This window comes from Rhipicephalus microplus, chromosome 9 (assembly GCF_043290135.1).
Source record: "Rhipicephalus microplus isolate Deutch F79 chromosome 9, USDA_Rmic, whole genome shotgun sequence".
NCBI classification, from domain to species: Eukaryota; Metazoa; Arthropoda; class Arachnida; order Ixodida; family Ixodidae; genus Rhipicephalus; species Rhipicephalus microplus.
Genome location: NC_134708.1, coordinates 94,079,337 through 94,098,561, shown reverse-complemented (window position 1 = coordinate 94,098,561; position 19,225 = coordinate 94,079,337). Strand labels below are relative to the sequence as shown.

General features: G+C 46.0%; 1 protein-coding gene across 2 annotated transcripts in view; it reads left to right on the top strand.

The window, feature by feature from the left end:
• Positions 1-8,320: 8,320 nt before the first annotated feature.
• LOC119164694 (uncharacterized) overlaps positions 8,321-19,225 on the top strand; it is a 40,230-nt gene continuing 29,325 nt past the window's right edge. Inside the window, exon 1 of one of the 2 annotated variants that reach the window (XM_037416909.2) lies at positions 8,321-8,467. In XM_037416909.2, the coding sequence (XP_037272806.1) occupies positions 8,384-8,467 (84 nt within the window). In that variant the 5' untranslated portion in view covers positions 8,321-8,383. Of the gene's footprint in view, positions 8,468-8,509; positions 8,594-19,225 lie in introns of those variants that run through there. The other variant, XR_012885903.1, reaches the window with a different exon arrangement.

Genomic DNA, 19,225 nt, shown 5'->3' with positions numbered 1-19,225 from the left:
TATGAGTTCACCGTTATGCCCTTTGGCCTCTGCAATGCGCCTGCCACTTTCGAAAGAATGATGGATACCGTCTTGCGAGGTCTCAAATGAAAAACGTGCCTCTGTTATTTGGATGACATTGTGGTATTTTCAAGCGACTTTGCGACCCACCTCAGCCGCCTCGAGCAAGTTCTTACGTTCCTTTCCACGGCGAGGTTTCAACTTAACTTGAAGAAATGCCACTTCGGCGCTCGCAAGCTTGTAATTCTCGGCCATGTGGTTTCTAAGGATGGCATTCTCCTGGACCCTACGAAACTTAATGCAGTCGCGGCGTTCCCAAAGTCAACCACCATCAAAGAGCTTCGAAGCTTCTTCGGCCTATGTTCGTACTTTCGGCGCTACGTCCGCAATTTCGCTTCCATTATCGCCCCCTTGACCAATCTTCTTGCCGGAAGTTCTGATTTGTCAGCGTGGTCGCAGGCGTGTGATGATGCATTTCAGGAACTCCGACGGCTCCTCACCACGCCTCCCATACTCCGACATTTCGATCCGTCTGCTCCAACGGAGCTTCATACGGACGCTAGTGGTGTCGGGCTAGGGGCCATACTGGCCCAACGCAAGGAGGGCTTGGACGAGTACGTCGTTGCCTATGCCAGCCGCACCCTCAGTGAAGCCGAGAAGAATTACAGTGTAACTGAAATGGAGTGCCTCGCAATTATTTGGGCAATCGGAAAATTTCGGCCTTATTCATATGGACGTCCGTTTGATATTGTAACAGATCACCATGCTCTTTGCTGGTTATCGTCACTAAACGATCCTAATGGTCGGCTCGCTCGTTGGGCATTGCGGTTACAGGAGTTCAATATCCGTGTTATCTACCGTTCTGGCCGGAAGCATTCCGACGCCGATGCCCTGTCACGTTCGCCATTGGCTTGAGAGCCTGTCGGCTCGCCTATCTCCACTAGCGCTGCCTTGGCCATCAGCATTTCGGACATGTCTTCCGAGCAACGCAAAGATGCTTGGATTTCTTCTCTTTTGGACTTTCTCTCAAACCGGACGCCCGCTCCAGTTTCCAGGACGCTTCGCCGTCAAGCAGGACGCTTCGCTATTCGGGATAACCTGCTTTACCGCCGAAACTACAGCTCGATCGGCCGTAAGTGGTTGCTCGTCATCCCCCGACATCTGCGCTCTGACATCTGTGCCACGTTCCACGATGATCCGCTATGTGGCCACACTGGTGTGTTAAAAACATACACCCGCTTGCAGCTGTGGTACTACTGGCGCGGTATGTACCGTTTCGTTCGCCGTTACGTAAGGTCTTGCCTTACGTGCCAGCGACGCAAAATGCCCACTCAACATGCCACAGGTTCCTTGCAGCCGTTTCCATGTGCAGCACGAGCTTTCGATCGTGTCGGAATCGACCTTTACGGTCCGCTTCCCTATACTTCGAGTAGCAACCGCTGGGTCATTGTCGCTATCGACCACCTAACGCGGTACGCTGAAACAGCTGCGTTACCTTCTGCTACCGCAAAAGACGTTGCGTGTCTTATACTGCAAAACCTGGTTTTAAGGCATGGAGCACCTCGGGAGTTACTAAGTGATCGCGGCCGCGTTTTTCTCTCCGATGCCATCAAAGCGTTGTTGAGCGAGTGTCGCATCATACACCGCACTACCACAGCCTATCACCCGCAAGCTAATGGGATGACAGAGCGTTTTAATCGTACACTTGGGGATATGCTGGCCAAGTACGCTTCATCCGACCAGTCAAATTGGGATAGCATACTCCCTTTTGTGACATATGCTTACAACACTGCAACGCAAAGCACCACTGGATTTTCGCCTTTCTTCCTTCTTTATGGACGCGAGCCATCATCAACAATAGATACCACTCTTCCTTATCGACCGGACCCTTCAGTGATTACTACCGTTTCTCGAGCAGCAGCACACGCTGAAGAATGTCGGAAGCTTGCTCGTGCGTTCACGTCACATGACCAGACGCACCAAAAACATCGCCACGACGCGTTAACCACGCATATGAGCTTTGCTCCGAACTCACTGGTGTGGTTATGGATTCCTTCTACTCCTCCAGGCCTCTCCCACAAGCTTTCGTCCAGGTACCATGGCCCTTATTGAGTTGTACGCCAAACATCTCCTGTCAACTACCTTGTCGAGCCGCTGGATGCATCTCCGGACAAGCGCCCTCGGGGAAAAGAAATCGTACACATCTCTCGGCTCAAGCCATATCATGACCCTTCTGTGTACACCTGTCCTTAGGTCGCCAGGATGGCTCCCTCATCGGCCGGGGGTGATTGTAACGAGGGCAGTGGGCATGGAGCTCGAGGATAGAAAAGGAAGAAGACTTGCTGTGATCGCAGGCTTGCATTCAGTTAGCCCTTGCGCTAAATAAAGCTCTCCTTCGCCGAGTCAACTCCTGCTTGTTCAACAACCCGTTACATGACAAACTAAAGAACCTTGCAACGTTTGGCGACATTCCCATCAGCGTAGCACCTCATTGATCCATGAACTCCACACGTGAAGTTGTTCCCAAAACAGACCTCCTTGACCTGCAGGAGGGTGAACTCCTCGAGGGCTGGAAAGAACAGAATGTGACCAATGTGAAGCGAATCGTCATCCGAAGGAACAATAAGGAACCACCCCCTACAAACACTTGGTACTGTTCTTTGTCACCAGTGAACTACCACAAACAATAGAAACTAGCTACACTGACACACAAATGAGACTCTACATACCAAATCCCCGCCGATGTTACCAGTGTCAATGGTTCCGCTATGGCTCTCAGAGCTGTCGTGGTCGACCTGCTTGTGCCAAACGTGGTGCCCAAGGCCATGTCTCTGACAAATGTAATGAAACCCCACACTGTGTAAACTGTGACGGAAACACAGATTATAGAATGGAATGTCGAAGGCCTTCTTACAAACCTCGACCATTCCAAGAACTTCTACACAAACACTCATCAAAAGTGCTGTGTATACAGGAAACACACTTAAAATCTAAACACACCAACTTTCTACGCAGTTAAAACATTTTCCGGAAAGACCATGGTGGTGCCGTGACATCATCTGGAGGTGTGGATGTTATAGTTAAGCAAGGTTTAGCATGAACACTTAAAACTCCAAACGTTTCTTGAGGCAGTGGCTGTTCAAGTGGTGCTTCTAAGCAGACTCGTCACCATTTGCTTTATATACACATATCTGCACAATTTAAACTACAAAAACATGAACTCCAGTCCTTTATGCATGAACTTCCCGAACCCTATCTTCTGCTAGGGGACTTTAATACATAAAGCAGGCTATGGGGTGACTCTCGTTGTCACGTCCGAGGTCGACTGATTGAACAGTTTCTTCTCTCCCACAGTGCATGTCTCCTGAATCGAAAATAACCAACCTATTATATCTTCGCTAACAATACCTATTCCTCCATAGATCTAAGCATAGAATCTCCACCGCTTGTGCCTCTACTTCACTGGAAAGTCATCACTAATCTCCACGGAAGTGACCATATTGCGGTAACTTTGAGCACGCCTACATCAACTGAATTCCTGCCACAGGTTCTCAAATGGCTTTTAGGCAAAGCCGACTGGGAACAGTTTATACCATCACTGATATACTTGGTACAACATATGCACTTTAAGCATTGATGCAGCTGCCAACTACTTCACAGCACTTCCGGTTTATGTAGCAACAAAATGCATTCCACAATCAAATGGACGCCATGGAAAACGACGTATGGCATGGTGGAACTCAGAGTGCCAAAATGCGCGCAACTAGCAAACCAAAGCATGAAGGTTGCTTCGGAACTCGCCGACAGCCAAAAATCTTGACATATTCAAGAAGATGAAGTCTCAGGCCAGGAAAACGCGTCGGCAGGCCAGAAGAGAAAGTTGGCACAATTTTTTATCAGGGATAAATACATATACCCAAGAGGCTAAAGTCTGGAACATGGTTGGTAGAGTAGCATGAAGACAAGTACAACACTCCCTTTCGTAAACACACAGGGTGACAGCCCGGAAGATCAGACAAACTTCCTCGGTGCACAGTACGAGCAGATGTCTACCTCGTCACACCATACTGAAGCTTTTCAAAGATATAAAGCAAAAATAGAAAAGCAGAAACTAGAATACAAGCGTACAAAACACGAGACAAACAACCAACCTTTCAATTTAGCTGTGCTACAAACATCACTAGACTCTTGGAATTATTCTGACCCAGGCCACGATCATGTCATCTATGAATTGTGGAAAAACCTGCCGCTAACAACGCGAAAAACTTTACTCTCCTTATACAATGATATCTGGCTTTCTGCTACCATCCATACTTCGTGGAAAGAGGCTATTGTTATCTCTATTATGAAACAGGGCAAGTACCTTTCCTCAGTTTCGAGTTATAGGCCCATTGCACTAACCAGGTGCCTTAGTAACATTTTCAAAAACTGCTAACCGCAGATTTTTACATTTCTTTAAAACACACAATCTGCTCGACCAATTCAATTCAGTGTGGGTTTCGAGAGGGTTGATCCACCACCGACCATCAGGTGCGTATCGAGGCACAGATCCGAGACCCTTTCGTTTACAAACAATACTTCTTCTCTGTGTTTTTCGATATCGAGAAGGCTTACGACACAACATGGTGATTCGGCATATTAAGGGACTTGTCTCACCTGCTTGTGTGTGAAATAATGCTTTGCATGATCGAGAGCTACTTGTCCAATCGGACATTCCGTGTCCGTGGGAGAAGAGTCCTCTCCCAAAATTTTGTGTAAGAAACAGGAGTACCACAAGGTGGTGTACTTACTTGTAAACTTTTTGTCATCAAAATTAATTCCTTGCACCTTTCCATCCCCCGCAGTATGTTTTATTGTGCATATGTCGATGACGTCCAGCTTAGCTTTAAGTCATGCATCCTGGCATTGTGTGAGCGGCAGGTTCAGCTAGGTTTAAACAAGGTCACCAAATGGCCAGAGAGAAACGAATTCCGGCTGAAGCCACGAAAAAGCTCGTTTGTGTTCTCTCAAAAGAGAGGCATGCCCTCAAAACCTAACATTCAACTGAATGGTCAACATCTGTTTGATATTGCCGAGCATATATTCTTACGCCTAATCTTGGACTACAAGATAACCTTCATAGCCCAAATCAAATATCTAAAAACAAAAAGTTTAAAAGCCATGAATGTTCTGAAAGTGTTGTCATGTACTACGTGGGGCAGTGACAGACAATGTCTCATAAATTTGTATAGAAACCTCATTCGCACCAGCTTAGAATGTGGGGCAGTTGTTTATCACTTTGCAACTCAAAGTGCTTTGAAGATGCTGGATCCCATGCACCATTTGGGCATCCGCCTTTCTAGTCGTGCTTTTCGCACTAGCCCTGTAGAAAGCCTTTACGTCGAGTCAAATGAGTGGTTTCTTCATCTGCAGAGAACTTACATGTCCTTCGTATATTTTTTAAAGGGGAAAGCAGACAAGAAGCACCCCTCATACTCTACTAATAATGATTTCTCGAGCTCCAATCTGTTTCGAAACAGGCCTTCAATGAGGCTGCCCTAGTCAGTTCGCCCGATAGGTCCAGCTGAGGAGACTGGTGTGTCACGTGAACACAGTTTAATGGCTCCTTTAGCATACCCGCCACAGTGGCAGTGGCAGACTCTAAACTGCAATGTGTCTTTTCTAGAAGTTAAAAACATGCGCCCATTGCCCATATCGGAACATAAACACAACTACAACACAACTACACATGTTTTGAGTTCTTTACAGATGCCTCTAACTCATCTGTGTCCTACGCTACTGTCGGCCCATCCTTTTCGGATGCTGGCCCTCTACATCCAGACATAAGTATCTTCACAGCGGAAGCTTATGTGATACTTGTGGCGGCTAAAGACATCAAACAATTACAACTACAAAAAGCAGTATTTTTATACGGACTCCCACAGTGTGGTAACAGCTCTCAAACTCTTAAAAAACAAATTAAAAACCTGTCCTCCACTCACTCTACTCTACTTTATGCACACTCTATACACTAAAACAAGATGTTGTAGTGTGCTGGGTGTCAGGGAGCCGTGAGATTCAAGGCAACGTGATGGTAGATCAGCTTGCAGCATCTATCCACGAAAGCCCTGCCACTACACCCACATCAATCCTGGCCTTTGATCTTAAGCCATCTCTCAGACTAAAGCTTAGGGACCACTGGCAGAGCAAGTGGGATAGGCTCACACAAAACAAACTACACGTTATTAAGCCACACCTTGTTCATTGGCTGCCATTATCCAAATCACGTCGTACAGAGGTAACATTACCGAGGCTCAGGATAGGACACACATACACAACACACTCATATCTTTTGTCCGATGGCGATCCACCATTGTGTAACAGATGTGGTGAAGCACTAACCGTTCTTCACATTTTAATCCAGTGTGAATAAATAGACACTCTAAGAAGACACCACTTTCCATTACCCTACCCACAACATATGCCATTACACCCTGCTATGTTCATTGGTAGGGAACCACTTTTCTCTCAAAAATCATCGCAAGCTTTTTTGAGAGGTGCCCGCTTCTACCATGTCATATAATAAGGCATTGCGTAGCGCGACCTCTCAAGAGAGGTTGCTGCTGCAGTGGCTACACTGAAAAGCACTTTCCTCACGGCTCTTGGACACAAGGTCCCTGATAAAGCACTTGTGCCAAATATTTTTACACGTGCTTTTTATATCAAAACCTTTTGTCACCCAATTTTACTACACTATCACGCCACAGTCATGATTTTAATATTTATTTTTTTACCCGCGTTATCGCGAGGAGTTTGGAGGCCCCTATACAGCCACACACCATATCATTGTCCACATCTCTAGTCACCGCAATGGTGCTCTTTGGCCATCAATTAGCCCTTGCGCCATAGAGCACCACATATCATCGTTATTTCTAACACGACAACGGATAGAGACTCCTACAAATTTCAGTAATTTTTCAAAAAAGGGTTTTCTGTCATTTCTCTTGCGATCGATAAAGAATCATGTGACTTAGCCTTCTGAACATGACGCAAAATTGTACCTGTGCGCAAAATAAAACATTTACCATTTTACTTATTCTTTGAAGCTATACAAGAAAAAAAAAGATTTTCTAAAAACGCGTATACGCACTCCCGAGACAAGAATTCTCATGTATGCTTTCTGTGATGTTTCCATTGCACTGGGACTATCATGAAGTAAACCATCAGCTACAAACCCTACAACTTTTTGCGTGCGCTAGCCTCTACAACGGCAGGCCGAGAGTTATGGCAAGTTGGCTCGGAGCGCTTCCGCCAGATTGCGGCGATAGGTAGAAACAGCCTCCCATGCGCAGCAAGTGTGCCACCCCTGTGCGCAGGCGCGCCTCTCGACTTGCCGTGGCATACCATCTAGAAGGGCATGATTCGGAATTGTTCAATGGCAGTCATTGCTGCTGTGGCTCCCGCTTCTTTAGCGCTGCTGCAATTACCGGCGGCTGCACAGTACAGCCGGGCAATGTTGTGCACGGCAGCAATCGCGCAAGACGGCCACTTTCAGAAGGGAAAATTAATTTGCTCTAACGCGATGCCAATCATTAACACAATATTTTATATCAAAACAAGCACTTCGTCACCAAAAAGTAGCACTATATACCAGGTTTCTGAATCAATATTTAGGCAATTAACATCCACTAATTATTTGAATTTAGTGTCCATTTTAAGGCGCTATCGCCGAGCAATAATCATGGCGGCAGGCATGCTTCATAAATTATTAGCTAAAGTATGTGTGCCATGGTGGTGCTCTTTCGAAGGCCACATTATTCGCGATTAAAGTTAATTTGTTCACCAGGTTGGTGCCTGTGAGGCACGTGGCTTGAAAAGGCAACGCGTAAGTTGGGCTACTCATAACGAATGCATACATCAATTTGTTTACGCATGCCATTTGTTTGCGTATGTCACTCTCTTTTAGCTCGCTCGATTATGTTGATGAACGTATGCAGCAATGCTGCGCGAGGAACATGGCGCAGTGAGGCGAGCCAACAGTTTTTAAGGCTAGCGCTCTACTTATTTGTTTGAAAAATCCACATTGTTTTCTATGTAGCTTTCTGCTATGAGCAGATTGTTGTCAATTTTGTTTTTTAACAGCTATCTACAATCAATTTCGTAATGTATTAATGGAAAACTTTTGTAACTTCACGCAGATTTGAAGTCGTGGTATTTCAAAGCAAGGAAAGGAACTGCAGCTGTATGTTAGTCAACGACTAGAACACAATGGCCGAAACAATACCATACATTCGCAACAAAATTACGCATAGCAGACAAAGAAGTGGCGCGGCCGCACATTGCCGGTCAGGATGCCCTCTCTATTCTGCGAGCTTAAGTAATTCAAACAGTTAACAAAAGCGACATGAAAACAGAGGCACTACTAGCCATTCTAGTCTTTATTATCTATGACATTGCTATTATTACAGCTCGCTTGGATATCAAAGAGGTAAGTTGCCTGTACAGTGTATTTGAAATTTCACGAGATCTTCAAAGTGCTAAATTACCTAATTGATAATATCGGCACACTCTTCAGAACCTAAATTTTGTCATCTTACGTGGAAAATCGGCTTTGGTATGTATACTTTAAGATTCTTAAAAGTGATTACGCAGTAGCACTCACACAAGGTTGCTGAATCATTAGGTAATTGGCGTTTTATTCTGAAGTCATTTCTAGTTACATATAAAAGTAGTAGGTTAGGTTATGGATAGTCAAAGAAATTAGCGGTCGTATTATGACATGCTCTGATGAAATATTACGCTATTCGTAAGCAGGCTGTCTGCTACAGTCGACCTTTTTACCAAGTGGACTCAACTTCTTCAAGGCTGCAACTACCTGCCTTTACAATTCTGCGAGAACACCTGAGCACAGCGAGTTTGACCTGTGCCACCATATATGAGCAACACGTCACGCGATGTGTTGCCAACGCGGCGAGGCAACAGCCTGAACTGTCATGCCAGTAGACGCTCTGCAATTCAAACACAACCCTTTCCCCCAAGAGTCCGACTGTTATATGTTTCGCGTTTGTCCACTCCTCGAAACTCACGCTGTTTCCTTATGAAATGACTAGAAGACCATCCTTGAGTACCGGATTGTCGACAGCCAGTGAATTGCAGCCTGCGGAAGCAACTTTATCAGGTATACGTATTATCGCGGTAGTTCAGAACGTAACAATCAACTCACTCGAACTGTGACATGCCTTGACTGTCACTAGGCAAAACTTGTGCTTTCAGCCGGCGTCAGTGTAGCGCTTGAAGCCCGCTCAGGATTGCGCTGGTGCAGCACATGTGTTTATGATTTGCCAATAGTACCAGGCACTAGGAACACACAGCTGGCGCAAAAGTGCGAGCCAGAGGGTAATTTTTTAGTGCTACAATAACACCGGCTAGAACCTAGGATTCGACTGTTGAAACTTAAAGCATGTCGCTGTTCGACTGAGTGAAAAGCGATGCTTTGCGCTGCTGACGTTTCTTATAGTTTTTCGTATTGGTCACAGTCGTTCACTGGCGGCGGAGCTAGACGTTTTTTTGTCGGCAATGGAAATCTGTGCAAACTGAGAACTCCACACCGGCACAGTTTCCGCACCCTGTTGTAAACATTAGAGCGAGTGCTAAGTTATACTCTACTCTTGCGCTAGTTGTTTTACCATCTGAAGACGGCCTAGGCGCACCCACTACACTTCTTGTAGACGAAAGTGACGTGAATAGCCGCTTTTTTTGTATTTTAAAGTTACACAGGCACCACTTGTCATGTTAACGAGGCGCTACTGAAACAAACCTTGGCAGTTTAAAATGAAAATTAAAGACCCTTATGCTTTGCCTTTTAAAGTTCAACGCGATAACACTATTTTGTTTTTAGTGATGCAATCGATAAACAGAAAAGTCGCGTAGTGTCAGGAAGGGTTTTCGTATGGTAGTAATATGTGTAATGGGATGCATTGTTTAAATAAGAATCAATTATGCAGGTAAAGTTTTTCATATTTTCCTATGCACCCATAACGAAATCTTAAGAAAATGCACCTAGTAACCCTGTAAACAGAAATAGGCCGAGATAAGTGTAAACAACTGGTCCTCTCGCGCATGCCCCGATGCGATATTTATAAACACCCTCCAGAGGGAGTAAAAACTTTACTCCACATTAGGAGGCGGTTTTGGATGCATTTAGGAGAGCTTGGATTTATATTCAACGGGAAATTTTTGAGATCAGTATTGGAGTAAATTTTCACATCCACTGAGGAAAAAAAATCAAGTCAGCAGCCGTACCAAGCACAAGCGAATATTTATATTTTCGAAGCACGAAATTTTTGTCACAAAACACAAACCAGCCTACAACGCTCAAGTAATATAAAACATTTACACTCAACACAGCATGCAGCTCGCTCTGCACACGCAGTTTTGTGTCAAAGGGTATATATAGGCACCACATTTTGACCTCCAAAGAAGCTCGGTCGGGACCTTCCTTTACTAATATATAGGCTATTAACTTGCAAGGCATAGGTATATATTTGTGGTGGCCTCGTGTAAGCACTTCAACACACCTTTTATTCTAAGCCTGCTTGTGCTCAATACGTTTTATTTACCTATGGCGAAAAGGTTTTGTCAGTTGGTGCTCTGTCATATAGGCTGAAGTTGCATTAGCAGTACTGTGCGTGAATCCGTAAAATGCACTGAATTGTACACAAAGCCCGAGTGGCTTTACATGAACACATCAGCGACGCACATTGAGCAGCTCAAGTGATGAACCGAGTTACACCGCCGCTTCTGTATTCGACGACTAAGCCTCACTCAGGAGTACGGCACGGTGATAAGGTGAATGACAGCTAGCGGTCAAAAACCTCTTGCTACTGTGCAGTTTTCGTCTCGTTGTTTTTCTTATGCACAGAAATACGTGTCCACTATCCACGTAGTTTGAGCTATGAGCAATGGACCTAAACGAACTAGACAGTTCGCTGTCGCAGTTTCTGTTGCTCGCATGCACTGCATGGGCATGCATGCCGTACACCGTTTCTGTGTGTCTCTGCCTCGCTCGACGCTCACCTTCGAGTTGGTAATTTTACAGCTGCGGTCGCAAGGCACAGTGGACACTCATTCATTCAAGCAGCTTTTATTGTTCGGGAAACACAATCTTTGTCTTGCCGGTGGTCGGTGCTAGCTCGTAGAGCTCGTCACGGTGGCCGGCACGCAGTGAGAGCTTGCTACGACGTGGGCTTGATACCGACGGCATAGCGAGGCCTTATTACTGCTTAGATGTTGTATCCCGTGAAAGGCTGGTGACACTCCGAGAAGCAACCGTCCGCGGAGTCGGGGTGAGCGCGATCCCGGCGCAACTCTCTCACCATTTACCGGCCAGCCTGCCATGGTCGAGCGGCGCCTACTTCGGCCAGCTCGAAGTTTTAGATGGTAAAACCCCAAGGGCGATCGCTCAAAATCGAAATGTCTGGCTTACTATTGCTACCATTGAAGTATTGTTCGAAATGTTTTTTTGTAACTCGGCCCTTTGAAGCAAGGCATTCGTGGCGTTTCGTTGAGGAGTTGAACCAATGTCGAGTGTGGTTCAACAATGCGAAATACCTTGAACTATTCAGACGTAACACCAACCGGTCGTTACCAATCTTCGCTGCACTCATAATTTCCTGTCGTGTCGACAGTTGTTCACACGGTCAGCCACACAACGGCACGGGTATCTCTTTGTACGGGCATCTCTTTGCACGTCAGTGTTTTACACTGACGTGCAAAGAGACGCCCGTACATACACCTTAACACACAAACCCACGGACGCACGTCACGACCAAAATGAGTATTTTCAACTCCCATAGGAAGTTTGTAACCACGTCGTTTGAAACTCTGTGGGGAGTTTAACAAGCTCAGGTTGTTCATAAACTCTGTCATTAAGCAGAAGGCGTTTTACGACATGTGCCAAGTTCACTCTTTACTAGGTGTAAACAATTGAAGCAAGGGAGTTGTGGCGGCTCATATGCTATAGAAACTTCCATCTCGGCAAATTTTTGCTTACAGTGTGCCCCTCGTAATGGGTGAGTGGCTTTGAACAACGAGGCCTTTGTTATAATTCCATCTAGGATACCCCACGGCAATGTACGCTTGTTCTCCGCAATACTGCTGCGGTATTGGATGTTGCATTGTAACTTTCTGCCAAAGATGCGTATGTTTGTGAAGCAGGTGCTACTTTCGGTATATTTTTAAGCAAGAATCTCATTTTCTGGCTATTTTTAGGCGTACGCGTGGCTGTGTAGTAGACCACCTGCTTTCCACGTAAATGACCTGTGTTTAATCCTCACAGAGACACAGAAGTTTTTCTTGCTTATATTTATTGCGTCGCTGTAAACTTTTTCATCATAGACAAGAGTTTTGGCTGATAACCAACGACGCCGACACTGACTCTAGCGCCAATATTTCTAAATTTGATATTTTTTGCGGGCTATCACGTTAAAACGGTCTTCGGGATGCGAGATAATGGGGCCAGGAGCCGTTAGATGTCTGGGTGCGAGATAAGCGTGCTAAGATATATAGGCTTCGCACCTTCTCCTCAAACGAAATAAACCAACGTGAGAGAGCGAGTGCGAAAGCCAGACAGGTGGGAAAAAAGGAGCGGCCAAAACAAATTCGGCAAGTATAAAAAAAGTACTGCATGATAAAAAACAAAAGCGGGTTTGGGAGCGTAGTTGTTTTGCTGATTTATAACTGTGACCAGAGGCAACCTTTGATAATCGCACTTAAAGGAGTATGAGCGTCGTCTGATGTTTCCCGAGAAGAGACCTAAGTTATAACTCGTTTTTTGAATGCATGTATCCACAGATGAGTTCGAAAGCCCTCTTCGAAACATTTGTACTTCCTAGTGCGAGTGTATTAAGCTCATGAATAAAGTTTAACTCTAAAATTTTGTCTCCAGGAATCGGTAGGTATGACTGAAGTATTACCCGTTTGAGATTATCGATGTTGCGCCCTGCTAGTGAAAATATCTGTGGCGCGGCTTCTTGGTAGTTCTTTCGTCGTGTTCACATGAGGCATCTTCTGATTTTGAACGAATGCAGTGACCCTCATACGCTGAATGACTACAGCATCGTTCCGGTGAAAGACCAAGGCGTACGATTGTCCCCAGCACGAGAAAAATGAGCGTACGCGTGAGCGTCCCTTCTGCGTGGGGCAAAGTACACGTGGGAGTTGAGAGCGCGCGCCGCCCTGTCGTGGCTATCTGGTGCGCGCGCTGAGACATGTCGCTGGTAATGAGAAAACACGGTAATAGTTCTCCCGAGACACCCGTCACCAGCGGTAAGTTGTAGATATAAATAGCTTGCCATTTGAACGCTCAAGGAGGTGCTGCTTCGTGGTTCAGTGGCTAGCACTCACAATTCATAGGTTTAACGTTCGACACCACGCGATGCAGTCTGTTTCTTGATTATTTTTATTTTGCGTTTCCAAATATATAAATGCGTATACATATACGGCTAATGTCGCCGTCGTTTACACAGGCGGCAAAATCCAGCCGACAGTGCTAATACAATTGCTATCGCAATAATGATTCATCTTGACGACGAAGATTTTTCACTGGACGTTGAAGGCTGTGAACCCGCCGAGGGTGTCAGCGACGATGAACATTCAGCTGCCAACTTAGGAACAGCCAGTTGTACTTCACGTCCCCTCATGCATTAATGTTTCTCACGATCGTGAGGCATTTTGGTGGTATTTGGTGTATATCTTTTACAGAGGTCAAAACAAAAATGTGTTTTATTTGTGCATTCCTTGTGGCACAAATACTACGAATAATATAAAGCGCGTTGCATGTCGCCAACACGCGCAAACTTGACCAATGATCGCAATGTTTAGATAAATAGAACGTGTTGTTATTACTACAGCCCACGCTTCGTTATAATTAGTCCTGTACTTCACTGATGCCTGTCGAGCGGCATTGTTGTTCGATGAATTTCCCAATTTCACCGTGGCAAAAAAGTCTACTTGTGCATCCATTCATATAGCAATCACGCTGATTGAATTTGTGACATGCAAGGGATGTTATTGGCACAGAATCTGTGCACGGCTGTAGCACAAATGCTACCTTATGGGATGTTAAATGATCCAGTTGCGTCGAAGAAAAAACTCCATGTCCCTGTCAGCACAAGTATTGACGACAACTTGATATGTTGCCAAACTATCACCACGTGAAACATTCGGTCCCGTGCAGCAATGATGGCGCTACTCGCTAGCTACCTACCACCGCGGCAAATCCGTTAGGCAGGCGCGGTACATGCTACCTCGTAGCGCCGTTCACCTCATGGTTTAATGAGAGTCGGTGCAGCTTTCTGCAGCACACTTTAAATTTCACAATGTGTCGTTCATGCACGGTAGCGGAGCTCAAATGTGCACTTTTACACCGCGACATATAACCAGCGTCGAGCTTTCATGGTTTGAGAAAGTATAATTGTTTCATATGCATTTCAATGCAGGACATAACTTTATCCGGTGAAAGTGGAATAGACTGTACGTCCCCACGTCTTATCTATTCTTATGCTAGCAAATGGATTGACCCTCCTCCGGGTGCCACCTTCAATTCTACAGCGTGCCCCCTGTACTCCGTGGTTAATACTAATACGGTAACACGCTTAGGCAAGCTATTGCAGCCTTGAAGAGTGCTTTAATTTTTATATTTTTCAATAAATGTTTCCACTTTACTTTTACTCGTCCTTCTTCTGGCTTCGTTCCAATAGTATCAAAACATTGACCTGGTTCCCCTACTAGTCATGCTGTACTCAGTCACATCTAGTTTTCAGCCGCTGTAATGTGCTTTCTGCGTATTCGTGTTTGCAAACACCCCTTATTCGGGTTCTTAAACATTTGAACTGCACGATCATGCTTTTATTCAGCGTTTACTAGTGCGGGACAAGGTCGGCTAAGCGTCCAACTTTAACACTAAAATGTTTTACGCCGGGGCCCACTACGGCTCCGCTGACGTATTTGCGTCACGAATATGACATTGTAAATTATATACTAACAGATTGCAAAGAAAAAAAATGAGAAGGATGGGTTCCACAGCGTGGCGTTCAAATAGTGACCTCACGCTTTCCAGCGTGCAAATCTGACCAGTAATCGCTAAACCACACAGTGGACCATCATTTTGTTAATGGTGAGCATTTATATACACAATTTTCTGCTTCTGGTCCTCAGAGCTCTGTAATTTCAGCGCCTCTTTGTTATCAATAGCGAGATGGCACGAAGGGCAGGCGTTGGGTGCACATGCTCTCAAGGTGGTCGCACCACTCCACAACACGTGTTGCAATGTGCACGCGTCCACACATGGCGTAGTCAGAGTACGTGTAGACAATCTCTGCAGTGGTCGCTGAATCGCACGCACGTTTACCTTAGGATTCGGGTGTTCTGTACCTCTTGTGCTTCCCCCGCAAGTTTGCTTTAAATTTGCAGCGGGTAAAAGAAGCACGAACGTAACTCCGCTCGTGGCCGTGGTAGCACTTAGGAAAGGAGCGCTCTGCTCACAAACGAATGACTACGAATTGTGAGTTTTTCGCGCTTGTATGGTGTATACATGTGTGTTCATTTCGAGTGTATTTCTGTCTGTTGAGCAGCGTGCTTTAGGTGTCGAGCTGCGACAGTTGTCTGTCAGCGCTTGTACTTTCTATGGTTATTTCGTGCCTGCTTTCTACTTATGGTGTGCACTGCAAGCTTAACGCTGCTTGCCCAAGATCAATTGATATTGCTAATTGTTGCAGTAGCATTCATTCTTCCACCCTTGTGGCTAAGCAATGCACAATGAACGCTTAACTACCTCAGCGAAGATACGTTTGCGTTTTGTAATATACCTATTCCTAAAAAGGGGGATCAGCCACGTTTTCATAGCGTTGACAAATGCTAGTGACTTGCGGCCTATTCGTCATGTGCAGACACCACACAGTTGTGTGTCTGTTTTTTTCTAATTCTCAATGAATGAAGGAATGAATAACCCGTTCCTGAGTTGTTCAAAAGAATATTAGTCAAGTGTAATAGACAATATTTTAATAGAAAGTGTAATAGATCGTATCTGTAGTAGTTATAGTATATATGTGCGAAAGTGAAGTGCACGCAAAGATTAACGGCCGCTGAAAGGTGCTGAGACTTCAACCATAAAAATAGAAGAATGGCATTAAAAAAAGAAGATATACGAAAGAAGGAGATGTTCGGGGAGAGAAGCCTAAGTATAACCTTGCAGTGGTTCCCTGCCACCTTAAGGTGCAACTATACATGCAACCTGAAGCTCCAAAGACTGTGCTCGTTGGTCTCTCATTAAACGTTTGGCGATTTACACAAGGAAAGTTTGATGAAAATGCCTGCCGAGTTGCAGAAGCACCAAGCGTAGGACCAAGATCAGCCAGAAGAGCCACATCTGACAATGCGGCGATTCCGGTAACATTTGTAACTCCAGAGCCCTCCATCTGCTGCGTGTGCGATAGAGCATCCAAACAAGGATGCAAACAGGAAAAAAGCAGCGTTACGGAATGCAGTAGCGTTGTGTCGGTTGCGTCGCATGATAGTGTGGCCGATGGCAACGTTGTTTCAAAGTAGGCAGGCTTGAGACGTTCGCAAGCGATTGTCTCAGACTGGCTATTGACGTTGACGACAAATGTCGATAGACGACGTTTCAGAACTCGATATGGCCCGGAGTAGTGTGGCTGTAAAGGCTTCGGTGCAGCAGAAGTGCGCACAAATACGTGTAGCTTAGGTGAGCTGCGAAGACACATAAAGAGCTCTGGCTTTCTGCTGACGTGTCGTCACGGGTTTATTTGCTGGAAGATGTTTTGCAGCTCGGAAATGTAGTCTCTAGGTAATGGCACAGGTGCTTCGGCTGGAGGATCGAAGACGTCGCATGGAAAGCGTAGCCAACTGCCGCAGATCAACTCGGCGCATGAGCAGCCCAGGTCACTTTTGATGGCGGATCTAATGCCAAGCAAGACCAGTGGTAGTTGGATGTCCCATTTTTCTGGTGATCCATTTTCCATGAGGGAGGACTTGATATGTCTTTGAAAACGCTTGACCAGCCTATTTGTTTGTGGGTGGTAAGCGGTTGTGCAAAGGCAGGCGGTACCGAGAAGATTGATGAGTTCGTTGAAGAGCGTCGAATTAGACTGCCGACCGCCGGTCTGTGATGCCGAACCTTGCAATCCATGTCGATACGAAATTTTGTGCAACTGTGGACACTGATATGTCGGTTATAGACGTTGATTCTGGCCACCGTGTGTAGCGGCTGATGCATGTCAGCAGGTAGCTGTACTCCTTGAAAGGTGCGAGAGGGCCGACTAGGTCTAAGTGGACGGTGTTAAAATGCGCGTCATAGGGAGTAACAACTTTGCAGGAAAAACGGGATAACACTGGATCTTCGAGAGTTGACACGGCTAACAACAGCGCACGCAGTCACGAACTTGTGCGTTTAGCTGAGGGCAAACGTTGCGACTTCAAATAAGATTTTGTGTCGCGTGAATTGCAGGATGCGACAGACTGAGTACAGCATGGAACAGGAGTGTGCAAAGCGGTGCCTGAATGATCGGTCGAGGAGGGCCCGTTCAGATATTACACACAACAGATGGATCATCTGAAGTCAAGATGATGTCCTCCAGTTTCAGGGACGTCGACAAATTTCGGAGGTTGCTCAGCTCGGTGTCGTTACGCTGGTGGGTGGCGAGTAGGCTGACGTAGATGATAGATGGCTCTGTGGTTGGCGTGGAGACGGCATTGGCGTGGCTCAGAACATCGACAAAAATGTTTTCGGTGCCATTAACATGACAAAATAGTGTTGTAAATTGTAAGATGTAGGAGAGATGTCGAGTCTCGCATGGCAAGTATCAGGACGCTGATTGGTTCCAGGTGCGCACAAGGGGCTTAAGGTCGGTAAAAACAGTGAACTGATTACCTTCTAGGATTCGCCGCAAGTGTCGGACAGCCAAATATATGGCGACTATTTCACGGCTGAAAACACTGTAGTGGGCCTGTGCAGGTTTCAACTTCTTAGAGAAGAAAGCGAGTGGATGCCACATGCCGTTGATAATTGCTGCATTACGGCACCAGTAGCGTAGTTCGAGGCGTCTGTCATGAGAGCAGTCGGTGCACCTGGCTCTAAATGTTTAAGCTGTGGTGGACAGGCGAGAGCAGGCTGGACGCTTGTGAATATGTGGGTAGCCTTTTCAGTCCACTGAAGCACTTGTTTCCGTTTGGAGCCTAGCAGAGCATCCTGAGGGGCCACAAGTCGTGCACAATTGTCAACACATATCGACCAACCCCCAAAATGGGCGAAAATTCGTCGTCATACTTGGTCGTGGAATAACTTCAATGATGCGAACCTTGGACGGAAGTGGTCGAATGGCATTCGCGTCGACCACGTGTCCAAGAAAGTCGTGTTTCTGTCAACGAATTTCACTTTTGGTGACATTGATGTCTATTTCTTGGCTGGCAAGGTGGAAAACAACAACTGATGGTGTTCAACATGCTCTTCGATGGAAGAACTTGCGACAAGAATGTTGTCGACCTAGGCCAAGACAGAAGGCAAGCTTTAGGTGACGGAGTCGATGAAATGCAGGAATAATTGGCCAGCAGTCTGCAGGCCGAAAGGCATGCGGAGAAATTCAAAAAGACTGAAAGGCCTGGTGATGGCAGTCTTCAGCATGTCTTCCTCGGCAACTGACAACTGATGATTGTCGTGAACACGATCGACCTTAAAAAAAACTGTCGCACCGTGCAGCGCTACCGTGAAGACTTGTATATTCGAAAGGGGGAAGCTATCGGGAATTGTGATGTTGTTGAGTGCCCAACAATGGCCACATGGACGACAATCTCCAGTCTCCTTAGGCACCATGTGAAAGGATGACACCCAGTTGCTATAACAAGGTAGGATGATGCCGAGTGCCAGCACGTGCTCAAACTCCGCGCGAGTAACCTTGAGTTTCTAAGGAGACGTACGCCGAGGTCAAAAATACACCGGAAGGCCGGAGCTGACAATGTGGTGACAGACGTCGTGTTGCGCTGGTTGAGTCAAGTCAGGCTGTAACGTCTGAGCGGTCAACTCGCAGAGGCGCTCGGCAAATGATTTTTCCAGCATAGTAGATATCGTTGCGAATGGCATTGTGGTTGTTGCATTGGTACTGGTAATAGTCCGATAAGTGACAGAGTCCATAAGACGGTGCTGTTTCACGATGACAACGAGCCCATAGTGATG